Source organism: Scyliorhinus canicula, chromosome 21 (genome assembly GCF_902713615.1).
Source record: "Scyliorhinus canicula chromosome 21, sScyCan1.1, whole genome shotgun sequence".
In the NCBI taxonomy this organism is placed as follows: domain Eukaryota; kingdom Metazoa; phylum Chordata; class Chondrichthyes; order Carcharhiniformes; family Scyliorhinidae; genus Scyliorhinus; species Scyliorhinus canicula.
Window position 1 is genome coordinate 66,980,184 of NC_052166.1, and position 21,264 is coordinate 67,001,447.

The 21,264-nt window shown below is 49.0% G+C and overlaps 1 protein-coding gene across 3 annotated transcripts in view; it reads left to right on the plus strand.

Moving 5' to 3' along the window:
* Nucleotides 1-393: 393 nt before the first annotated feature.
* The window catches only part of LOC119955850 (zinc finger protein Gfi-1b-like), a 32,890-nt gene continuing 12,019 nt past the window's right edge, over nucleotides 394-21,264 (plus strand). The window contains exons 1-5 of one of the 3 annotated variants that reach the window (XM_038782487.1): nucleotides 394-779; nucleotides 7,174-7,297; nucleotides 15,867-16,031; nucleotides 19,281-19,516; nucleotides 20,700-20,837. In XM_038782487.1, coding sequence (XP_038638415.1) covers nucleotides 7,186-7,297; nucleotides 15,867-16,031; nucleotides 19,281-19,516; nucleotides 20,700-20,837 — 651 coding nt within the window. In that variant the 5' untranslated portion in view covers nucleotides 394-779; nucleotides 7,174-7,185. Of the gene's footprint in view, nucleotides 780-7,173; nucleotides 7,298-14,630; nucleotides 14,703-15,866; nucleotides 16,032-19,280; nucleotides 19,517-20,699; nucleotides 20,838-21,264 lie in introns of those variants that run through there. The other 2 variants (XM_038782488.1, XM_038782489.1) reach the window with 2 other exon arrangements.

The window sequence follows — 21,264 nt, forward strand, 5'->3', positions numbered from 1 at the left end:
AACTTTGTGTCTCTAACTCTCTCTGTAACTCTGTGCCTCTAACTCTCTCTGTAACTTTGTGTCTCTAACTCTCTCTCTCTCTGTAACTCTGTGTAACTCTCTCTGTAACTGTGTGTCTCTAACTCTCTGTAACTCTGTGTCTCTAACTCTCTCTCTGTAACTCTGTGTCTCTCTGTAACTCTGTGTCTCTCTCTGTAACTCTGTATCTCTAACTCTCTCTGTAACTGTGTGTGTCTCTCTGTAACTCTGTGTCTCTAACTCTCTCTGTAACTCTGTGCCTCTAACTCTCTCTGTAACTTTGTGTCTCTAACTCTCTCTCTCTCTGTAACTCTTTGTAACTCTCTCTGTAACTGTGTGTCTCTCTCTGTAACTCTGTATCTCTAACTCTCTCTGTAACTGTGTGTGTCTCTCTGTAACTCTGTGTCTCTAACTCTCTCTGTAACTCTCTCTGTAACTAGCTTTCCACTTCTCTCTTTTCCTATTGGCCAACGCCTGACTCCCAGAAAACAGATTTGCGGGGAAAATAATTATCAGATTGAAAAATCAGGGCGGGTTAGAAAGAGAAAAGGCGACAGAGTGAAGCACGGGGGACAAAGTGCCGGGAAGACACAGAGAGTGCGGCACAGAGGCAGCAGCAGCAGCTGTGGAAGAGAGAGTTCAGCGCAGCAGCTCCGGGAGTTGGCAGTCCGGCTTCAGATTGAGCAGGAGGTTCCCGGAGTAGGACATTCCCGGAGCAGGAGAATCCCAGAGCAGGAGCAGCTCCCGGTCCAGCCCACCAGGTGAGTATTCCAGGGATTACAGGCGGGACAGGGATTAGGAAAGAGAGATTTCAAAACAGCTTTCAAGGAAACACCCTGACTCTCAGCAGATGTCTTTCAATATCATTGATAAATATTTACTATTTGCTATTAAATGTATCCAGTGTGTGTTCAGCTGCATCGAAACACAGGAGACTTGTAAACTTGTTCTGTGTCTATTAGACTTCATCCTGTTCCCAGGATAGCTGGACAGCTAGCGATCCGATTGGAGCGAATCCGAATCCGATTCTCTATTCCCGAGGCACTGCTCAGATCCCAGAGCCAGAGTTTAGTCCAAGTGATAAACCAATTCTAGCCTTCCCAAATCCCAGTCTCTCTCTCCCAATCCCAGTCATCCTAACTCCCAGTCTCTCTCTCCCAATTCCAGCCTTCCCAAATCCCAGTCTCTCTCTCCCAATCCCAGTCATCCCAACTCCCAGTCTCTCTCTCCCAATCCCAGTCTTCCCAAATCCCAGTCTCTCTCTCCCAATCCCAGCCTTCCCAAATCCCAGTCTCTCTCTCCCAATACCAGCCTTCCCAAATCCCAGTCTTGCTCTCCCAATCCCAGCCTTCCCAAATCCCAGTCTCTCTCCTAATCCCAGTCTTTCACTAATCCCAGTCTCTCTCTCCCAATTCCAGCCTTCCCAAATCCCAGTCTCTCTCTCCCAATCCCAGTCTTCCCAAATCCTAGTCTCTCTCTCCCAATCCCAGTCTTTCACTAATCCCAGTCTCTCTCCCAATCCCAGTCTTCTCAAATCCCAGCCTCTCTCTCCCAATCCCAGTCTTTCACTAATCCCAGTATCTCTCCCAATTCCAGCCTTCCCAAATCCCAGTCTCTCTCTCTCAATCCCAGTCTTTCACTAATCCCAGTATCTCTCCCAGTTCCAGCCTTCCCAAATCCTAGTCTCTCTCCCAATTCTAGCCTTCCCAAATCCCAGTCGCTCTCTCCCAATCCCAGTCTTTCACTAATCCCAGCCTCTCTCACAATCCCAGTCTTTCACTAATCACAGTCTCTCTCCCAATTCCAGCCTTCCCAAATCCAAGTCTCTCTCTCCCAATCCCAGTCTTTCACTAATCCCAGTCTCTCTCCCAATTTCAGCCTTCCCAAATTCCAGTCTCTCTCTCCCAATCCCAGTCTTTCACTAATCCCAGTCTCTTTCCCAATTCCAGCCTTCCCAAATCCCAATCTCTCTCTCCCAATCCCAGTCTTTCACTAATCCCAGTCTCTCTCCCAATTCCAGCCTTCCCAAATCCCAGTTTCTCTCTCCCAATCCCAGTCTTTCACTAATCCCAGTCTCTCTCCCAATTCCAGCCTTCTCAAATCCCAGTCTCTCTCTCCCAATCCCAGTTTCTCTCCCAATCCCAGCTTCTCTCCCAATCCTAGTCTTTCACTAATCCCAGTTTCTCTCCCAAATCCCAATCTTTCCCCAATCCCAGTATCACTCCTAGTCCCTCCAATACCAGCCTCTCTTCCCAATCCCAGTCTCTCTCATCCCAGTCTCTCCACCAATCCCAGACTCTCTCTAATCCCAGTCTATCCAATACAAGCCTCCCCAAATCATCTCTCCAATCCCAATCCCAGTCTCTCCACCAGTCCCAGACTCTCTAATCCCAGTCTTTCCGATACCAGCCTCTCTTCCCAAATCCACTCTACCCATCCCAGTCTCTTAAATCCCAGTCTCTCCCAATGACAATCTCTCCACCAATCACAGACACTCTCTAATCCCATTTTCTCCAATCCCACTCTCTCTCTCTAATCCCAGTCCCCCTCAATACCAATCTCCCCACAAATAGAATCATAGAATTTACAGTGCAGAAGGAGGCCATTCGGCCCTCCGAGTCTGCACCGGCCCTTACAAAGCGCCCCCTATTGAAGCCCACGTATCTATCCTATCCCCGTAACCAGTAACCCCCATTTAACATTTTGTGGTCACTAAGGGCAATTTAGCATGGCCAATCCACCTAACCCGCACATCTTTGGACTGTGAGAGGAAACTGGAGCACCCGGAGGAAACCCACGCACACACGGGGAGGACATGCAGACTCCGCACAGACAGTGACCCCAAGCCGGGAATCGAACCTGGGACCCTGGAGCTGCGAAGCAACTATGCTAACCACTGTGCTGCCCGAATCCCAATCCCAGTCTCTCACCAATCCCAGCCCCCATCCCAATCTCTCTTTAATCCCAGTCTCTCCAATCCCAGTCGCTTTCTAATCCCACTCCCTCCCAATACCAATCTCCCCTCCAATCCCAGTCCCCTCAATCCCAATCTCGCTCTAATCCCAGTCTCTCCAATCCCAGTGTTTTTCCCAATGAAATCCTCTCCCAATCCCACTCTCTCTCTCTCACCTGTTCCCAGTTTATGAGTTAAAAGAAGCAAATGCGATAATGGATTAATGTTGACAATTTTACTTTGAGGCTGAATATTGTTTTTTGAGGATGTGGGGATTGTTTATCAGGCACTCCCTTGTTTAAATGACACAATTTTTCTTTTTTTAACAATTCATTGGATGTGAGCATTGTTGGCTCAGCCAGCATGTGTTGCCCATTCCTAATTGCCCGTGGGTGGCTTGCTAGGCTATTTCAGAGGGCATTTAGGAGTCAACCACATTGCTGCGGGTCTGGAGTCACGTGTGGGCCAGACCGGGTAAAGATGGCAGATTTCCTTCATTCGGGAGCCAGATGAGTTTTTATAACAATCGGCACTGGTTCCATGGTCATCGCTGAACTTTTCTTTAATTTCAGATTTTTAAAAAAAATTAACTTCAAATTTCATAATTTCCCAGAGTGGGATTTGAACACATGTCCCCAGAGCATTATCCTGGGTCTCCGGATTACTACTCCAGTGTAATACTGTGCTCTGTGCAAACCTCCCCCGTGTGAACATTTGAATTAAGAGCAGGAGGAGGCCACTCGGCCCCTCGAGCCTGCTCCCCCATTGGATAAGATGGTGGCTGATCTGATTGTCACCTCCGACCCACAGTCCCGCCGACCCTCAATAGCCTTTCAGCCCCTCGCTAATCAAGAATCTCTCCAGCTCTGCTTTACAAATATTCAAAGATTCTGCTTCCAGTGCCAGTGGAGGAAGAAAGTTTCAGAGACTTACAACTCTCTCAGAGAAAAATATTTCTCCTCATCTTTAATGGGTAATTCCTTATTTTTAAACAGTGGCCCCAATTCTTGATTCTCCGACAAGAGGAAACATCTATCTACCCTGTCAATACCCCTCAGGATCTTAAAAGTTTCGATCAAGTCGCCTGTTACTCTTCTATACTCTAATGGATACAAGCCTAATCTCTCCGACCTTCCCTCATAAACAACCCGCCCATTCCTGGTATCAGTTTAGTAAAGTTTCTCTGAACTGTTTCGAACGCATTTTCCGATTCACACACTATCCACCCAGATCACTCTGGAGCTCCGAGCTTTGCAAGCTCTCACCATTTAGATAATAAGATTTTTTAATTTTCCTGCCAGAATTAAAATTTCACATTTGCTCACACGAGACTCCAGTTGGCATTTTTTACTCACTTAACCTATCAATTTGCCTTTGTAGTCGCCTTACGTCCTCTTCACAATTTACTTTCCCGCCTATCTTTATGCGGTCAATAAATTGAGCGAACATACCTTCCGTTCCTTCACCTGAATCTCATTTCTATAAATTGTAAAAAAGTTTTTTTTTACAAATTTAGAGTACCCAATTATTTTTTCCAATTAAGGGGCAATTTAGCGTGGCCAATCCACCTAGCCTGCACATCTTTGGGTTGTGGGGGGTGAAACCCACGCAGACACAGGGAGAATGTGCAAACTCCACACGGACAGTGACCCAGGGCCGGGATTCGAAGCCAGGTCCTCAGCGCCGTAGGCAGCAGTGCTAACCACTGCGCCACCGTGCTGCCCTAGATTGTAAAAAAAGTTGAGGCCCCAGCACTGATCCCCGTGGCACACCGCTCGTCACATCCTGCCCATTAATGCCACCTCTCTTTCCTGTTAGCTAGCCAATCTTCAATCCAGGCCAATATGTTACCCCCCCCCCACCATGAGCTTTGGGAGTCCGGATTAATACCCGCAGAGAAAAGCCATCAAATGCCCTGAGCTCAGGAAGATCCAATAATATGGTGGGGCTCCTAACCCAATTATTGACTCTACCTCGTGACTATCTGCGCAGATAAAGTCTCCGACCAAATTATGGACTCCAGTCCACCCATGGAGGGCTCAACTTTCGGTCCCGCCTGCGGGAATTGTCACAAGTGGGATGGGAAATCTGACGGGCCATTGAAAGTTCCATTGACCTTGGGCAGGAGTTTGTGGTCTCTGGGCCGATGGGACCCCATCCATTATGGGATACATACTCAGTTAGGGACTCTGCCCCAATCAATAATGCATCGCTAATCAGGGGCACCATATTCCCCACTCAAATCTCCTCAATTGCCTGGGGAATATTGCAGGGTATCAATGGAATTTCAATGGAGGGTTCAATGACTGTTTGTGAAACTGTCAATGCTCCCAGCCGCCCGGCCACGTGTTAAGGACAAATTCCCTTGTCGCAGTAGCTTTCCTGTTTTATTTTTTTATGGAGCTCCAGCCTTTGACAGACGTGTGAACGGGGAAAAACCACAAATTGTCCTGAAATACATTGGGACGCGAGCGTGACAGAAATTCCCAGAAAAATCTTAGCCATTCCTTGAATTTTCCATTCTGTCAATTCACTTCCGCTGGGATTGGGGGGGGGGGGGGGGGGGGTGAATGGAAATAAACAGGAAGTTAAAAAGGAAAGCAGGCACCAAGTAGGAATTTTATTTGAACATGATATAGTTTTGCCAATATTCTCCACCATAATGTTTCCCCTTCTCCCCCCTCCTGGCAGTGGTGGGGGTGGTGGAATGGGATGCAGTCAAGGGCTGACAAGCAGAATCAGAAAACACAGTAAGAGGCCATTCGGCCCATTGTATCAGTGCTGGCCCTTTGAAAGAGCTCTGCAATAATTCCACTCCTCTTACTCTTTCCCCCGTACCACTGCATTTGCTTTCCTTTTCAAGTATTTATCTAACTTCCTTTTGTATTTCCTCTTGAATTTGCTTCCACCGCCCTTTCAGGCAGCACCTTCCAGCTGACAGCTCGCTGCGTTTGAAAAAGAAATCATCTCCCCTGGTCCTTTGACAAATATTTTAAATCACTCTCCCCCGGTCGCCATTGCCCATATCACCAGAAACAGTTTCTCCTTTTTACAAAATATTTTTTTTCCAATTAAGGGGCAATTTATCACGGCCAATCCACCTAACCTGCACATCTTTGGGTTGTGGGGGTGTGACCCATGCAGACACGGGGAGAATGTGCAAACTCCACACGGACAGTGACCCGGGGCCAGGATTCGAACCCGGGTCCTCGGTGCCGTGAGGCAGCAGTGCTAACCACTGCACTATCGTGCCGCCCAGAAAGATTCTCCTTACTTAATCTCCCAGAGTAATCTGCTCTTTACCTCCTCAGGTCTAAGAATAACAATCCCAGTCTCTCCATGTAACTGACACCCATCTCCCTGCTTCCATTCTAGTGCGGATGGAGGTGGTGGTGCAGTGGGTAATGTTGCTATTCCAGAGACCTAGAGCAATGCTTTGTAGATCTTCCCCACCACGGCAGATGGTGAAATCGAATTCAATAAAAAAAATCTGAAATCTAATAACGAAACCATTATTGACTGTTGTAAAGACCTATCTGGTTCGCTAATGCCCTTCACGGAAAGAAATCTGCCGTCCTTACCCGGTCTGACCTACATGTGACTCCAGATCCACAGCAATGCGGTTGACCCCACATTGCCCTCTGAAATGGTTGAGCAAACCGCTCAGTTCAAGGGCAATTAGGGATGGACGACAAATGTTGGAGCAACCAGTGATGCCCACAACCCATGAATGAATGTAAAGGGGTGGCGCAGTGGTTAGCACTGCTGCCTCACGGCGCCGAGGTCCCAGGTTCGATCCCAGCCCCCGGTCACTGTCCGTGTGGAGTTTGCACATTCTCCCCGTGTCTGCGTGGGTTTCAACCCCACAACCCAAAGATGTGCAGGGTAGGTGGATCGGTCACGCTAAATTACCTCTTAATTGGGAAAAGGAAATAATTGGGTACTCTAAATATGAAAAAAAAATGTATTTAAAGAAAAAGAATGAATTGAAAATCTCTTCACCCTCTCCAACCAACACGTGGAATTAATTCCCCGCTAGAGTTAAAGGCGGGTGTGGGGGGGGTGTGCGTTGAAGCGGATCATTGGGCGCCTCGATGTGTTCGGTTAGGACGGCCAAATGCTTCATCGCATCTTGTTTTTGGCCGTTTCAACTCATGGTTCTTTCTTTGCTCCATTCTCTCTCCCCCTCCCTAATTTTGCAGCGATCTGAAACAATGCCACGATCGTTCTTGGTGAAAATAAAGAAAGCAAACACCTATCACCAGCCCCGGTACACTGAGAATGAAGTTTGCCCCAAACTGGAGCCGGTACCATCACCTCCGATCAGTGAGTTCCTGCCCGGGGATGTGGACAATGTGAGATGTATTATCCTGTGTAACTGTGGACATGTGGGTCATAATGTTACAGTGGGGCAAGGGGCGGAGGGGGGGGAATTCATTAGCTAGTTAGAACCCCTCTGAGGCTCCATCTCCCTCTGTCACACTATTCCTCCCTATCTTTTATCTACATTTGGATCTTTTATCATTTCTTCCTCTTATTCTTCCGCTTTTTGTTCCTCTTTGACTTTCCAACATTGTCTTTTTTGTGTCTCTCTCTGCGCCCTTTGCTTTTCATCCGGCTGCATTATTGATCTAAAGGGCGGCACCGTGGCACAGTGGTTAGCACTGCTGCCTCACAGCTCCAGGGTCCCGGGTCCAATTTCAATTCCAGCCTCGGGTCACTGTCTGTGCGGAGGCTGCACGTTCTCCCCGTGTCTGCGTGGGATTCCTCCGGTTTCCTCCCACAGTCCAAAGATATGCAGGTTAGGTGGATTGGCCATGTTAAATTGCCCCTTAGTGTCCAAAGATGTGCAGGTCAGGTGGGGTTGTGGGGATAGGACGGCCGGGGGGTGGGGGGGGGGGGGGGAACCTAGGTAGGTTGCTCTTTCATAGGGTCGATGCAAAACCGATGGGCCGAATGGCCTCCTTCTGCAGAGTAGGGCTTCTATGGAATGTTAGCCTTTATAACTAGGGTCTAGAACATAAAGCGGACAAAGTTTTGCTACAGCTGTAGAAAACCCTGGTTGGAATACATCTGGAGAAAGTGTGTGTCGTGCTGGGCAATGCACCACAGGTAGGAGATAATAGCCTCAGAAGGATTGTTAAGGCCGGTAGAGAGAATCCTTTTCCACTCATTCTGCAGGGGAGGGGGGAGATAGGGTTGGGGGGGTGGGGTTTGGGGAGTGTGGGGTGTGGGGAGAGAAATTCTAGGACAAGGCAACATAACCATAACTTAAATCCAGGCCATTCAGGAAAGCACATCTTCCTGTAAATGGCGATGGGCATGTGGAATGCTCTCCGACAAGAAGCAGCAGATGCTAGCTAACCTCATAATTGTAAATCTGAGATGGACAGATTATCACTCACAAAGAGTCTTAAAGACCGTGGGGCCAGGGAAGTTAGGGTACAGATTAACCGTGATCTCATTGAAATCTGGAACAGGCTCAAGGGGCTGAATGGCCTCCTCCTGTTCCAATATTCCTATGTTCCCTCTTCCTTGTCATCTCTCCACCTCTTGTCCTCTCTTCATTTCTCTGCTGGTGGACGTAGGAAGTAGGACAATCTCTTCCTGGAATTCTCAGAATTACTTTCCTTAGTCATAGGCTTCAAGGTTTAATATGCAACCTTGGCTCCAGTGGGTGTTCTGGGTGGGCACAGGGAAGCTCCAAGTCTGAGAGTAGGCAGTGAGTTCAAATCCCACCGCAGTAAGTTATAAAAATGATTTGGATGAATCTTTTTTAAAAATAAATTTAGAGTACCCAATTTTTTGTTTTCCAATTGAGGGGCAATTTAGCGTGGCCAAACCACCAAGCCTGCACACCTTTGGGTTGTGGGGGTGAATCCCACGCAAACATGGGGAGAATGCACAAACTCCACACGGACAGTGACCCAGGATTCGAACCCGGGTCCTCGGCACCGCAGTCCCAGTGCTAACCACTGGGCCACATGCCACCCTGATTTGGAGGAATCTGGTAATGTAGAGTGGACACCGGGAAAATGGTGCACGAGAAGCTGCCTTAAGGTCATTAAAAATTCTTTCATATTCTGTGAATACTTTGGATTATTAATGATAACGGAAATTGGTGGGGGCGGGGGGGTGGGGGGGGGGGGGGGGGCGTGGTTTGACTGTTAAAAAAATTTTTTTTTTAGAGTACCCAATTATTTTTTTTCCAATTAAGGGGCAATTTAGCGTGGCCAATCCACCTAACCTACACATCTTTTGGGTTGTGGGGGTGAAACCCATGCAGACATTTAGATTACCCAATTATTTTTTCCAATTAAGGGGCAATTTAGCGTGGCCAATCCACCTACTCTGCACATCTTTGGGTTGTGGGGGTGAAACCCACGCAGACACGGGGAGAATGTGCAAACTCCACGGCGGGGGGGGGGGGGGGGGGGGGGGGGGGGGGGATCATGTGATTAAAACCTACAAGAATATATCCAATCAGAGTTGGAAACCCTACTGGCGGGGAGGGTGCAAGAGGATCGGCTGCCGAGTGATTGTGGAGTTTGCACCTCGGCAGAAAGGTAATGCCATTGGGCGAGGGGGCGAACCAAGACAAGAAAAACAATCTCGGCCAAGTCCTGTTGATATATAAACTCTGTCCTGATTATTATTAATCTTTTTTAATGGTGTGGGGGGATGGTTTAAGGAACAGAAGATGTGTTTGGGTTGCTAACAGTAAACACAGAGACTATTATCTTCCTGTGATCAGCACCTATACCATGGCGGAGAGATTGGAAACCCTAACTCCCAACTGCAGCCACTGCTAATGGGCTGGAACCTGATTTGCATAAACCTGGTATGTCAGCGAGCTCCAATCTATAACATAAACAGGGCAACCAATCAGATCTCCAGAGGCAACCGGTTCACCCAGGACAGGGTCGGGTGGTGGGGGAGAGGGGGTGGGGGGAGAGGAGGTGGGGTTGGGGGGGGGGGGTGGAATGGGGCATGTATGTAGATAGATCGATGGAGAGATTTTGGCTAAGAGCAAGAGTGTGGTCATCTGTGCGATCAGGTGTAATACCCGTTCTTTTCAGCTTGGAACTCGTACGTCTCTTGTGGATTCAATTTGAATTGTTTTTTGGAGAAAGGAAGGAGATGGATTAAGGGCTTCCCCTGTCCACTCTGAGCATTGATTTTGTAACTCGCATAGCAATGATATTTTAAAAAAATCTTTATTATTGTCACAAGTAGGCTGACATTAACACTGCAATGAAGTTACTGTCAAAATCCCCTAGTCGCCACATTCCGGCACCTGTTCGGGTTCACAGAGGGAGAATTCAGAATTTCCAATTCATCTAACAAACACATCTTTCGGGACTTGTGGGAGGAAACCGGAGCATCCGGAAGAAACCCACGTAGACACGGGGAGAATGCGCAGACTTCCCACAGGCTGTGACCCAAGTCGGGAATGAAACCTGGGCCCCGGCACTGTGAAGCAGCAGTGCTAATTAATCACTGTGCCACTGTGCCGAGATAGACAGTAAGGGCAGCACGGTGGCGCAGTGGTTAGCACTGCTGCCTACGGCGCCGAGGACCCGGGTTCGATCCCGGCCCTGGGTCGCTGTCCATGTGGAGTTTGTATATTCTCCCCGTGTCTGCATGGGTCTCACCCTCATAACCCAAAGATGTGCAGTGTAGGCGGATTGGCCACGCTAAAATTGGCCCTTAATTGAAAAAATAATTGGGTACTCTAAATTTAAAAAAATAGATAGACCGATAATTGCTTTATCATAACAACACCTTGCCAAAATGTGATTTTACAGCACAGAAAGTGGCCCTTCAGCCCATCGTGTCTGTGCTAGCCACCAAGCACTTACCTACTCCAATCCCATTTCCAGCACTTGGCCCGTCGCTTTGGCATTTCAAGTGCTTATCTAAATGCTTCTTAAATGTTGTGAGGGTTTCCGCCTCTACCACCCTTTCAGGCAGCGAGTTCCAGATTCCCAGCAGGCTCTGGGTGAAGACGTCTTTGCTCAGATACCTTCTACACCTCCTGTCCTGACCTTAAACCCAAGCCCCCTGGTTATTGACTCTTCTACTAAAGGGGAAAGCTTCTTCCTATCAATCCTGCCTATGGCCCTCATCATTTTGTACACCTTGATCAGGTCCCCCCTCATCCTCATCTGCTCCAAGGCAATCAACCTCAGCCTAACCTCTCTTCATAGCTGAAACGCTCCAGCCCAGGTGAATCTCCTCTGCACCCTCTCTAATGCAAGCACTTCCTTCCCATAGTGTGGCGACCAGAGCTGCACACAATACTCTAGCTGTGGCCTAACCAGCGATTTACACGGCTCCATCATAACCTCCCTGCTCTTATATTCTATGCCTCAGCTAATAAAGGCAAGTATCCCATATGCCTTCTTTTTTTTTATAAATTTAGATTACCCAATTCATTTTTTCCAATTAAGGGGCAATTTAGCGTGGCCAATCCACGTACCCTGCACATCTTTTGGGTTGTGGGGGCGAAACCCACACAGATACGGGGAGAATGTGCAAACTCCACACGGACAGTGACCCAGAGCCGGGATCGAACCTGGGACCTCGGTGCCGTGAGGCAGTAGAGCTAACCCAGTGCGCCACCGTGCTGCCCTCCCATATGCCTTCTTAATCACCTGACCTTCAGGAATCTATGGACATGTACACCAAGGTCCCTCTGATCCACTGTACCTCTTTTTAAAAAAAATTTAGATTACCCAATTATTTTTTCCAGTTAAGGGGCAATTTAGCCAATCAACCTACTCTGCACATTTTTTTGGGTTGTGGGGGCAAAACCCACACAGACACGGGGAGAATGTGCAAACTCCAGACGGACAGTGACCCAGAGCCGGGATTCAAACCTGGGACCTCAGCGCCGTGAGGCAGCAGTGCTAACCACTAGGCCACCGTGCTGCCCTCACTGTACCTCTTAGGGTCCTACCATTTATTGTGTATTTCCTGCCTTCTTAGTCCATTCAAAATTCCAACAAAATCCAGAGATTTTCCCCTCTAACACCACGGGAACAGATTGGATTTGTTTATTGTCACGTGTACCGAGGTACAGCGAAAAGTATTTTTCTGCGAGCAGCTCATTTAGTGCATGAAAAGAAAAGAAAATACATAATAGGGCAACACAAGATACACAATGTGAAGACGTGGACACCGGCATCGGGTGAAGCATACAGGGGTGTAGTGTTAATCAGATCAGTCCATAAGAGGGTCATTTAGGAGTCTGGTAACAGCGGGGAAGAAGCTGTTTTTCAATCTGTTAGTGCGTGATCTCAGACTTCTGTATCTCCTGCCCGATGGAAGAAGTTGGAAGAGTGAGTAAGCTGGGTGGGAGGGGTCTTTGATTATGCTGCCCACTTTCCCCAGGCAGCGGGAGGTGTGGATAGGGTCATTGGATGGGAGGCAGGTTCGTGTGATGGGACTGGACGGTGTTCACGACTCTCTGAAGTTGTTAAAAATCTGTTGGAGTAATTCTGGTACTCGCTACTTTCGATCAGTTTCAGTGCGTGCTTCGAAACGCTTTGGAACTTGTTCACACACTATAAGGACAAGCCATAATTCTATCGATTCCATTTTCCAGTTCCATATCACTGTTACCTCCAGGATTGCCATGCAGTTTCCAGGAATTAAAAGCTTAATCTCCATGACATCGCTGGGAGCAACACCGGAGACAGTATATACAATTTCCTTTGAGCTCTTTTTATTAAACAAAATAATATCGGGTATTGGAGAGAAAAGGATGCTTGATTGACAGTCACGAACAGTCCATTCAAGGGCAGCACAATGGCACAGTGGTTAGCATTGCTGCCTACGGCACTGAGGACCTGGGTACGAATCCCGGCTCTGGGTCAATGTCCGTGTGGAGTTTGCACATTCTCCCCGTGTCTGTGTGGGTTTCATCCCCACAACCCAAAGATGTACAGGCTAGGTGGATTGGCCATGCTAAATTGGCCCTTAATTGGAAAAAATAATTGGGTACTCTAAATTTTTAAAAAAAGAACGGTCCATTTGGGTAATGAAGGGTCTATTTTCTTGAAAAATGAAAATCGCTTATTGTCACGAGTAGGCTTCAATGAAGTTACTGTGAAAAGCCCCTAGTCGCCACATTCCGGGGCCTGTCCGGGGAGGCTGGTACGGGAATCGAACCGTGCTGCTGGCCTGCTTGGTCTGCTTTAAAAGCCAGCGATTTAGCCGAGTGAGCTAAACCAGCCCCTTTTCTTTTTGACTGGCCTGGAAGGTGGGGCTTTCTGAGGATGGACATGTCCAGTGTCCAATGACAGGCGTGCAGAGCTGGGTTGTTGGGGGTCGGAGGTCATGTGACGAAACCTCCAGGAGTCTGTCCGATTCGAGTTGGCAACCTCTACTCTGGGCATTGGAGGCTACCTATCGGTACTGCGGACAGTGGGGGGGGGGGTCAACCGAGAGCTCCACCTGTCTGTGTTCATCGACAAGACAACTCTTACATCGACGGAGTGGGCAACTGGGGCCCCAGCACAGGGGGAGAGTCTGTAATAACACAACACTGTTATATAGGGTCTCTGACATAATGCAGGAGCATTATCAAACTAAAACTAAGGCCGGATTTTAAATCACAAGAGGTTAGAGCCCAGACAGACTAAATGCTGAGTAAAGGGAGCAGGCGACAGACGAGCAGCCAGCATTGGAAGCGGGCAAAGATTTTTGGAGGGGGTGGCAGAGCCGGTGGAGGTGACATCACCCGGACCAGAAGCAAACCACTTCCCCGGAGGGTTACCTGCCCATAGCACAACACTGTTCACCCGTGGACACAAATCCCGTAACAGCCTCCCCGAACAGGCGCCGGCTTGTGGTGACTAGGGGCTTTTCACAGTAACTTCATTTGAAGCCAACTCGTGACAATAAGCGATTTTCATTTTCGTTTCATTTGTCAAATCGAGAGGTAGAATTCAGAGTTTTCCAGCACGAAAGGAGGCTATTTGGCCCATCATTCCTGTACTAGCTCGTTAGTGGGACAGGAAACGCCCTCCCAAAGTCCTTTTTAAAATATAAATTTACAGGACCCAATTCTTTTTTTTCCCCAATTAAGGGACACTTTCCCCAATTAAGGGACAATTTAGAGTGGCCAATCCACCTACCCCGCACATCTTTTTGTGGGAGAATGTGCAAACTCCATACAGACAGTGACCCGAGGGCGGGATCAAACCCGGGTCCTCGGCTCCACGAGGCAGCAGTGCTAACCACTGCGCCACCCTGCCGCCCCCTACGCCCTCCTAAAGTCAATGAACCTTTGGCTACTCCCAAGTTTCCCAGTCCTACCAGTGGAGCACATTGTTGAGCGACGGACAGGGGTTCCACAGCCTCTGTTGGAGCCGCACATTTATATCCTGAGGTAGTGAAAGAGTCTGTAGAAAGACTAGTTATTTTTCTTAATTTGCCCCCCCCACCCCGAGGTCCCCCAGGCCCTGCCACAGCACCACTGTTGTTGTGAAACACGGAAGGTTCCCTGCCGTTTGCTGCAGGGATTAAAGTGGTGTTGATTTTTTCACACTATGTTGAAGGCTGGAATGTGCAGCAGTTAAACCAAAGGCACTGTATTCAAATCAGCCTCATTCAAATCACAGCGGCCCTGCAGCTGTGGGAGGTGGATGCAGCAGGTAATTCCAGCAGTACTGGCATGTTGTGACACTGCTCCGGAACAAGGGGAGGCTGCACACACACAGAGGTGAATAAAACAAAGGCCTGGAGACATCACGGCCATCGATCGATCTCACCCCCTTAACACAACCTTACATCCCCCTTCTCCCTTACCTGTTTATCAAGCTTCCCCTTTAATGCATCAGTGCTATTTCTGCCTCAGTCACTCCGCCTGGGAGCCGCTTCAACATTCTTTATTGTATTTTTTAGTGACTATTTTATTTTGAAACATTTATGTACAGCCGCCTACGTACAGCTCTAAGCTCCCCCCCCCCCACTCACTATTCTGGGGTATTAATTACATCTTGGTAGGTTTGATGAAGCCTTTGTAGTCTTTAGCAGTTTTACTGACCGTCTTTATTGCGTGGCACGGTGGCACAGTGGTTAGCACTGCTGCGTCACGGCGGCAGACACCCGGATTCAATTCCGGCCTCGGGTGACTGTCCGTTTACACTTTCTCCCCGTGTCTGCGTGGGTTTCCTCCGGGTGCTCTAGTTTCCTCCCACCAGTCCAAAGATGTGCAGGTTAGATGGATAGGCCATGCTAAATTGCCCCTGTGGGGCGGGGGGTTACAGGGCAAGGACTTGGGCCTAGGCAGGGTGGTCTTTCGAAGTGTCGGTGCAGACTTAAAAAATTTTTTTTTAGAGTACCCAATTCATTTTTTCCAATTAAGGGGCAATTTAGCGTGGCCAATCCACCTACCCTGCACATCTTTGGGTTGTGGGGGCGAAACCCACGCAAACACGGGGAGAATGTGCAAACTCCACACAGACAGTGACCCAGAGCCGGGATCGAACCTGGGTCCTCAGCGCCGTGAGGCAGCAGTGCTAACCACTACGCCACCATTTTTAGATATTGAACCACACAAGGAGATATTCGGTCAGGTGACCAGAGCAGCGCGGCCCTAGGGTTGCTGGCGCTCATTCTCTATTGTCCTGTAAACTTTCCCCTCAAATGCATTTATCCAATTTCCTTTGGATTAACCCAACAGAGCGATGCGATTACATTTCAAGTTTAGTTCATTGGCTACAAACAGGGAGAGGGGTGAGGGGGAAATTCTGGGTGGGAGAGGGACAGCTGAATGAATAAACCTCTTGGACGAGCAAACGCAGAAACTCAAATAAATTGTGAGAAAATATTTCTTCCTCGAAAGATTGTAAAAGATAGGAATAATATTTATTGCTTTCCCCAGGTTTGCCCATTTGGTCTCCAGCGCAATGTATGGACCCCGGCGCTGGGGTGAAAGGTCATGACACCGGGTCTGAGCACGAGGAGTCTCCATGGGAGAACAGTACAGCCTATGAGAGGGTGTCTCCATGTCACATGATGAAGGACACCGGCCACACCTTCGCTTCAGGTACCAAGATCTCGCTTACTGTTTGTGAGCAGCAACGTCCCCTCATTTGAAAGGTTGGGAGGGGGTGCAGGCAATGAGAACACTTCCACTTGAAAGCCTTACATCCCAATTTACAACTAGATTCGTTAGTGTACGACGAGCAAGAGTTGCCTTTGAAACATAGAACATACAGTGCCCATTCGGCCCATCGAGTCTGCACCGACCCACTTAAGCCCTCACTTCCACCCTATCCCCGTAACCCAATAACCCCTCCTAACCTTTTTGGTCACTAAGGGCAATTTATCATGGCCAATCCACCTAACCTGCAAGTCTTTGGACTGTGGGAGGAAACCGGAGGAAACCCACGTAGACACGGGGGGAGAACGTGCAGACTCTGCACAGACAGTGACCCAGCGGGGAATCGAACCTGGGATCCTGGAGCTGTGAAGCCACAGTGCTATCCACTTGTGCTACCGTGCTACCTTGCTTTAGCAACTTTCATGACAGGATGTCCCAAACTGCTTTGGAGCCATTTGAAGTGTCCCGACTTATGTAACAATGTGGGGAACAGGGCAGCCAATTTACAGACAAGAAACTCCCACAAAGCAGCAATGTGAGAACCACCAGATCATCTGTTTTGTTGATGTTGGTGAAGTGATAATTACCAGCCGGGCTGGCCTTGGTCGCCTCGCCTGCTCGTCTTTGAAATACCGACCACGGAATCCTTTATGTCTTCCGGAGAGGTCAAACTCCGCCTCGGTTTTGTGTCTCACCTGAACATTGGCACCTCTGACAGGGCAGCACTCCCACTGGCGCCAACTCCTGATCATGTCACCATTGGCCACACGGCAATTGTTGGTATGATGAATCACGTGACAGTGGTGGCTGGCGATGGGTCAGTATGGGTCCTCCAATGCACCCTCACAGACAGGCCCAGCAAGTGTCCGTGGCCTCAAAAGGATGGGGGGGGGGGGGGGGGGGGGGGGGCGCGGTGACAGGAGAAAATAAGGGGGCAAATTAGACCAGCTTATCAACAATGAAAGAATATGCCTCTCGTTTCAAACTGTAAATCTGTGACAATTTCAGACAGGATTCTTGAACTACAGATTTAAAAAATATTTACATATATATTTTACCTTTGTATATTTAGCATTGACTTTTCGCACTGAGAGTCAACAATTGTATCAAAAGAAAATTAGGACTGGATTGTACAGGTTGTCAGTTGTCAAAATGAATTACTTCCGCAATATAATTTTCGAAATGAATCTGGCTGTGATCGACGTAACGTTGCAGACGGATAATCCTCCAGCTGTGTCCCTAACCCTGCTGTGTTATCTATGGCAGTCGGAATGGGAGTTATGTGATGCACTGATTTACTCTGATTATTTCTGAAGTTGATTATCTCCGCTACTTGGATTTGGCTGTGAAACGTTCTCTGACTCGTCGCGAGCAAGCAAATGTAATTTATTTCCCTCATCTGTTTTTCTGCTAGACATCCCTGGAGTACAAGGTACCGCACAAAGCCTGCGTGTCCACCCAATTTCAGAGTCTGAGTTCTCTTTAAGTGGGAAGCTCCCAAGACTCCCAAGTCTGTAACCTCCTCCCAATCCCACAGCCCCTCCGAGATCTCTGCGTACCTCCAGCTCTGGCCTCTTGAGGATCCCCGAATCCCATCGTTCCATCAAAGCTGCCTGGGGCCCCAAACTCTGGAATTCCCTTTCATCATCTCTGTGGGCGGCATTCCCATCCTTGATTCAGCATTCTCCGGGATCACATCCCACTCCAGGGCTTGAGCACAAAAATCAACACTGCTGCTCCAGAGGGCAGCACGGCGACGCAGTGATTAGCACTGCTGCCTACAGCGCTGAGGATCCGGGTTCGATCCCGGCTCTGGGTCACTGTCCGTGTGGAGTTTGCACATTCTCCCCGTGTCTGCATGGGTTTCGCCCCCACAACCCAAAGATGTGCAGAGTAGGCGGATTGGCCACGCTAAATTGCCCCTTAATTGGACAAAATGTATTTTAAAAATAAATTTAGAGTACCCAATTCATTTTTTTCCAATTAGTGGGCAATTTTGTGTGTTCAATCCACCTAGCCTGCACATCTTTGGGTTGTGGGGGCGAAACCCACGCAGACACGGGGAGAATGTGCAAACACCACAGTAACCCGGGGCCGGGATCGAACCTGGGACCTCGACGTCATGAGGCAGCAGGGCTAACCCACTACGCCACCATGCTGCCATTTAATTGAACAAAAATAAGGGCAGCACGGTGGCCTAGTGGTTAGCACAACCGCCTCACGGCGCTGAGGTCCCAGGTTCGATCCCGGCTGTGGGTCACTGTCCGTGTGGAGTTTGCACATTCTTCCCGTGTCTGCGTGGGTTTCGCCCCCACAACCCAAAGATGTGCGGAGTAGGTGGATTGGCCATGCTAAATTGCCCCTTAATTGGAAAAAATAATTGGGTAATCTAAATTTATTTTAAAAAATTGAACAAAAATAATTGGGTACTCTAAATATGAAAAAAAAACACTGGTGCTCCACTGCAGGAGCAAGGGGCTGGTTTAGCACAGTGGGCTAAACCGTTGGCTTGTAATGCAGAACAAGGCAGTAGCGCGGGTTCATATTCCGTAACGGCCTCCCCGAACAGGCGCTGGAATGTGGAAAATGAAATGAAAATCATTTATTGTCACAAGTAGGCATTTTTGGGTGAGGTGTTAATCTGAGTCCCTCGCTGCTCCATCGGGTGGTGGGGTGAGCTGGGCAGTTCTCCCCAAGTGTCCGGGTCAATATTTGTTGCTCAATCAACATCACAAAAAACCGATTGATTATGTTGCGGGGGGAGATTGCTGTGCAGGCATTGGCCGCCGTGTTTCCTACATCACAACAGTGACTACACTTCAAAAGTACCTCATTGGCTGACGGGCACTTTGGGACAACCTGAGCACTTGGAAGGTGCCTCAGAAACCCAAGTATTTTTTCATCAAGTCAGGTAACAAACACTTGGTTTGCATTCCAATTGGCTGTGGGTAGGTGGGGCCTCTTGGGAAGATGGGCATCTAATTCAACCAATGGTGGCAAAGTGTGTGTGTGTGGGGGGGGGGGGGGGGGGGCAATTGGAGCAAGTGGGGGGGGGTAGAGTCGAGTGACGAAATATCTAAGAATTCGTCCAATCAAGATTGGCGGCCCGAGGATGTGTCAGGTTTTGGAATGTCAATGGGCCAATAGGATTGACTGCATGTCAGCATTTACTTTCGCTTCTTTCTGTTTCAGTATCAGCCTCCCGGCCCCCAAGGTACCCCAGCAGTAAGGATCTGCTGTCCTCGACCTCCACTCATGGCTTCCCCTGGGACACGTTCCAGAATGTGTACGATTTCTGCCACCTGATGGGGAAGACTGATTTGTACGGCTCCCAGATTTCAAGCCCGGTGGAGGTTGACCAACCCATCGACTACAGTACCCATTATACGTCAGAATCCACCTCCTACAACTGCATGAAGTGTAACAAGGTAACTGCGGCTGAGAGAGGAGGCGTTCCCCAACCACCGCTGAACCCGTTTTGATTTGATTTATTATTGTCACATGTGTTAGTTTACACGGAAAAGTATTGTTTCTTGCATGCTGTACAGACAACGTATATCGTACATAAGGAAGGAAGGAGAGACTGCAGAATATAATGTTACAGCCATAGCTAGGGTGTAGAGAAAAGATCAACTTAATACCAGGTCCGTTCAAAAGTTTGATGGCAGTAGGGAAGAAGCTGTTCTTGAGTCGGTTGGTACATGACCTCAAACTTTGGTATCTTTTTCCTGATGGAAGGAGGAGGAAGAGAGTATGTCCGGGGTGTGTGGGGTCCTTAATTATGCTGGCTGCCTTTCCGAGGCAGCGGGAATTGTAGACAGAGTCAATGGATGGGTTTGCGTGATGGATTGGGCTACATTCACGACCTTTTGTAGTTTCCTGCGGTCTTGGGCAGAGCAGGTTCCATACCAAGCTGTGATACACACCAGAAAGAATGCTTTCTATGGTGCATCTGTCGAAGTTGGTGAGAGTCTGACAGTCCACACCCACGGGATCTTCTGGTCCTGGTGCACCCCTCTACAGGTCTCCCAACGGCGAGGGGTGCATTCAATGGCAAACCCCATTGACAACAGCGAGACCAGTGTATCTCACCGCTGGCCAATAGCGGGGCACCATACCCCCCCGTGAAACCCACGACTGGTTGCATGTAAAATCCCGGCCGTTCTTGGCATTTTGTTTGTGGGATCTTGCTTTGTGCCAATTGGCGGCTGTGTTTCCAACGGTGACTACACCACTAAAAGTATTTTGTTGACTATAAATGTTTTGGGAGGACCGAAAGAGGCTATAGAAATGCAGAGGTTCTTTATAAGGTGACTGGGAATTTTGTTTACAAAAAAATAAATCTGGCCTCATCTCTGTGTTTGCTGGCGTTTCCATGGTTTGGCCGTCAGTACTTGTTGGATCCAAAGGGCTGGATCAGCAGGCTGGTCCACCTCGTCTCGTTTGGGATGCACCGGGTCCCACGGTGAATGAAACGGAAAACGGGATGAGATCGGGAATACATGTGCTGTCTGCCATTCAACGTGATGTGGAAACACAGTCAGACATCCTTAATTCACTGGGAAACCCCTCTCAGGACCCTCATATTAACAGGCCCACTTCTCCCAACAGGTCTTCTCCACAGCCCACGGCCTCGAGGTCCATGTCCGGAGGTCACACAGTGGGATGAGGCCATTCGCCTGTGACCTGTGTGGGAAAACATTTGGTCATGCGGTCAGCCTGGAGCAGCACATGAACATCCACTCACAGGTACCTGAGGCTAGGCTTCGTTCTAACACCACTGCTCCGTCACTGTAAAATAACAGGCCCCAAATACCCAACGGGATCCAAAAGGGGGGACCCGTGTCCCAGTGAGAGTCGGCACCTTCAGGAGAGGAGGGGGACCCTGTACCCCAGTGAGAGTCAGCACCTTCAGGAGAGGAGAGGGACCCTGTACCCCAGTGAGAGTCAGCACCTTCAGGAGAGGAGCGGGACCCTGTACCCCAGTGAGAGTCAGCACCTTCAGGAGAGGAGCGGGACCCTGTACCCCAGTGAGAGTCAGCACCTTCAGGAGAGGAGGGGGTCCCTGTACCCCAGTGAGAGTCAGCACCTTCAGGAGAGGAGGGGGACCCGTACCCCAGTGAGAGTCAGCACCTTCAGGAGAGGAGGGGGTCCCTGTACCCCAGTGAGACTCAGA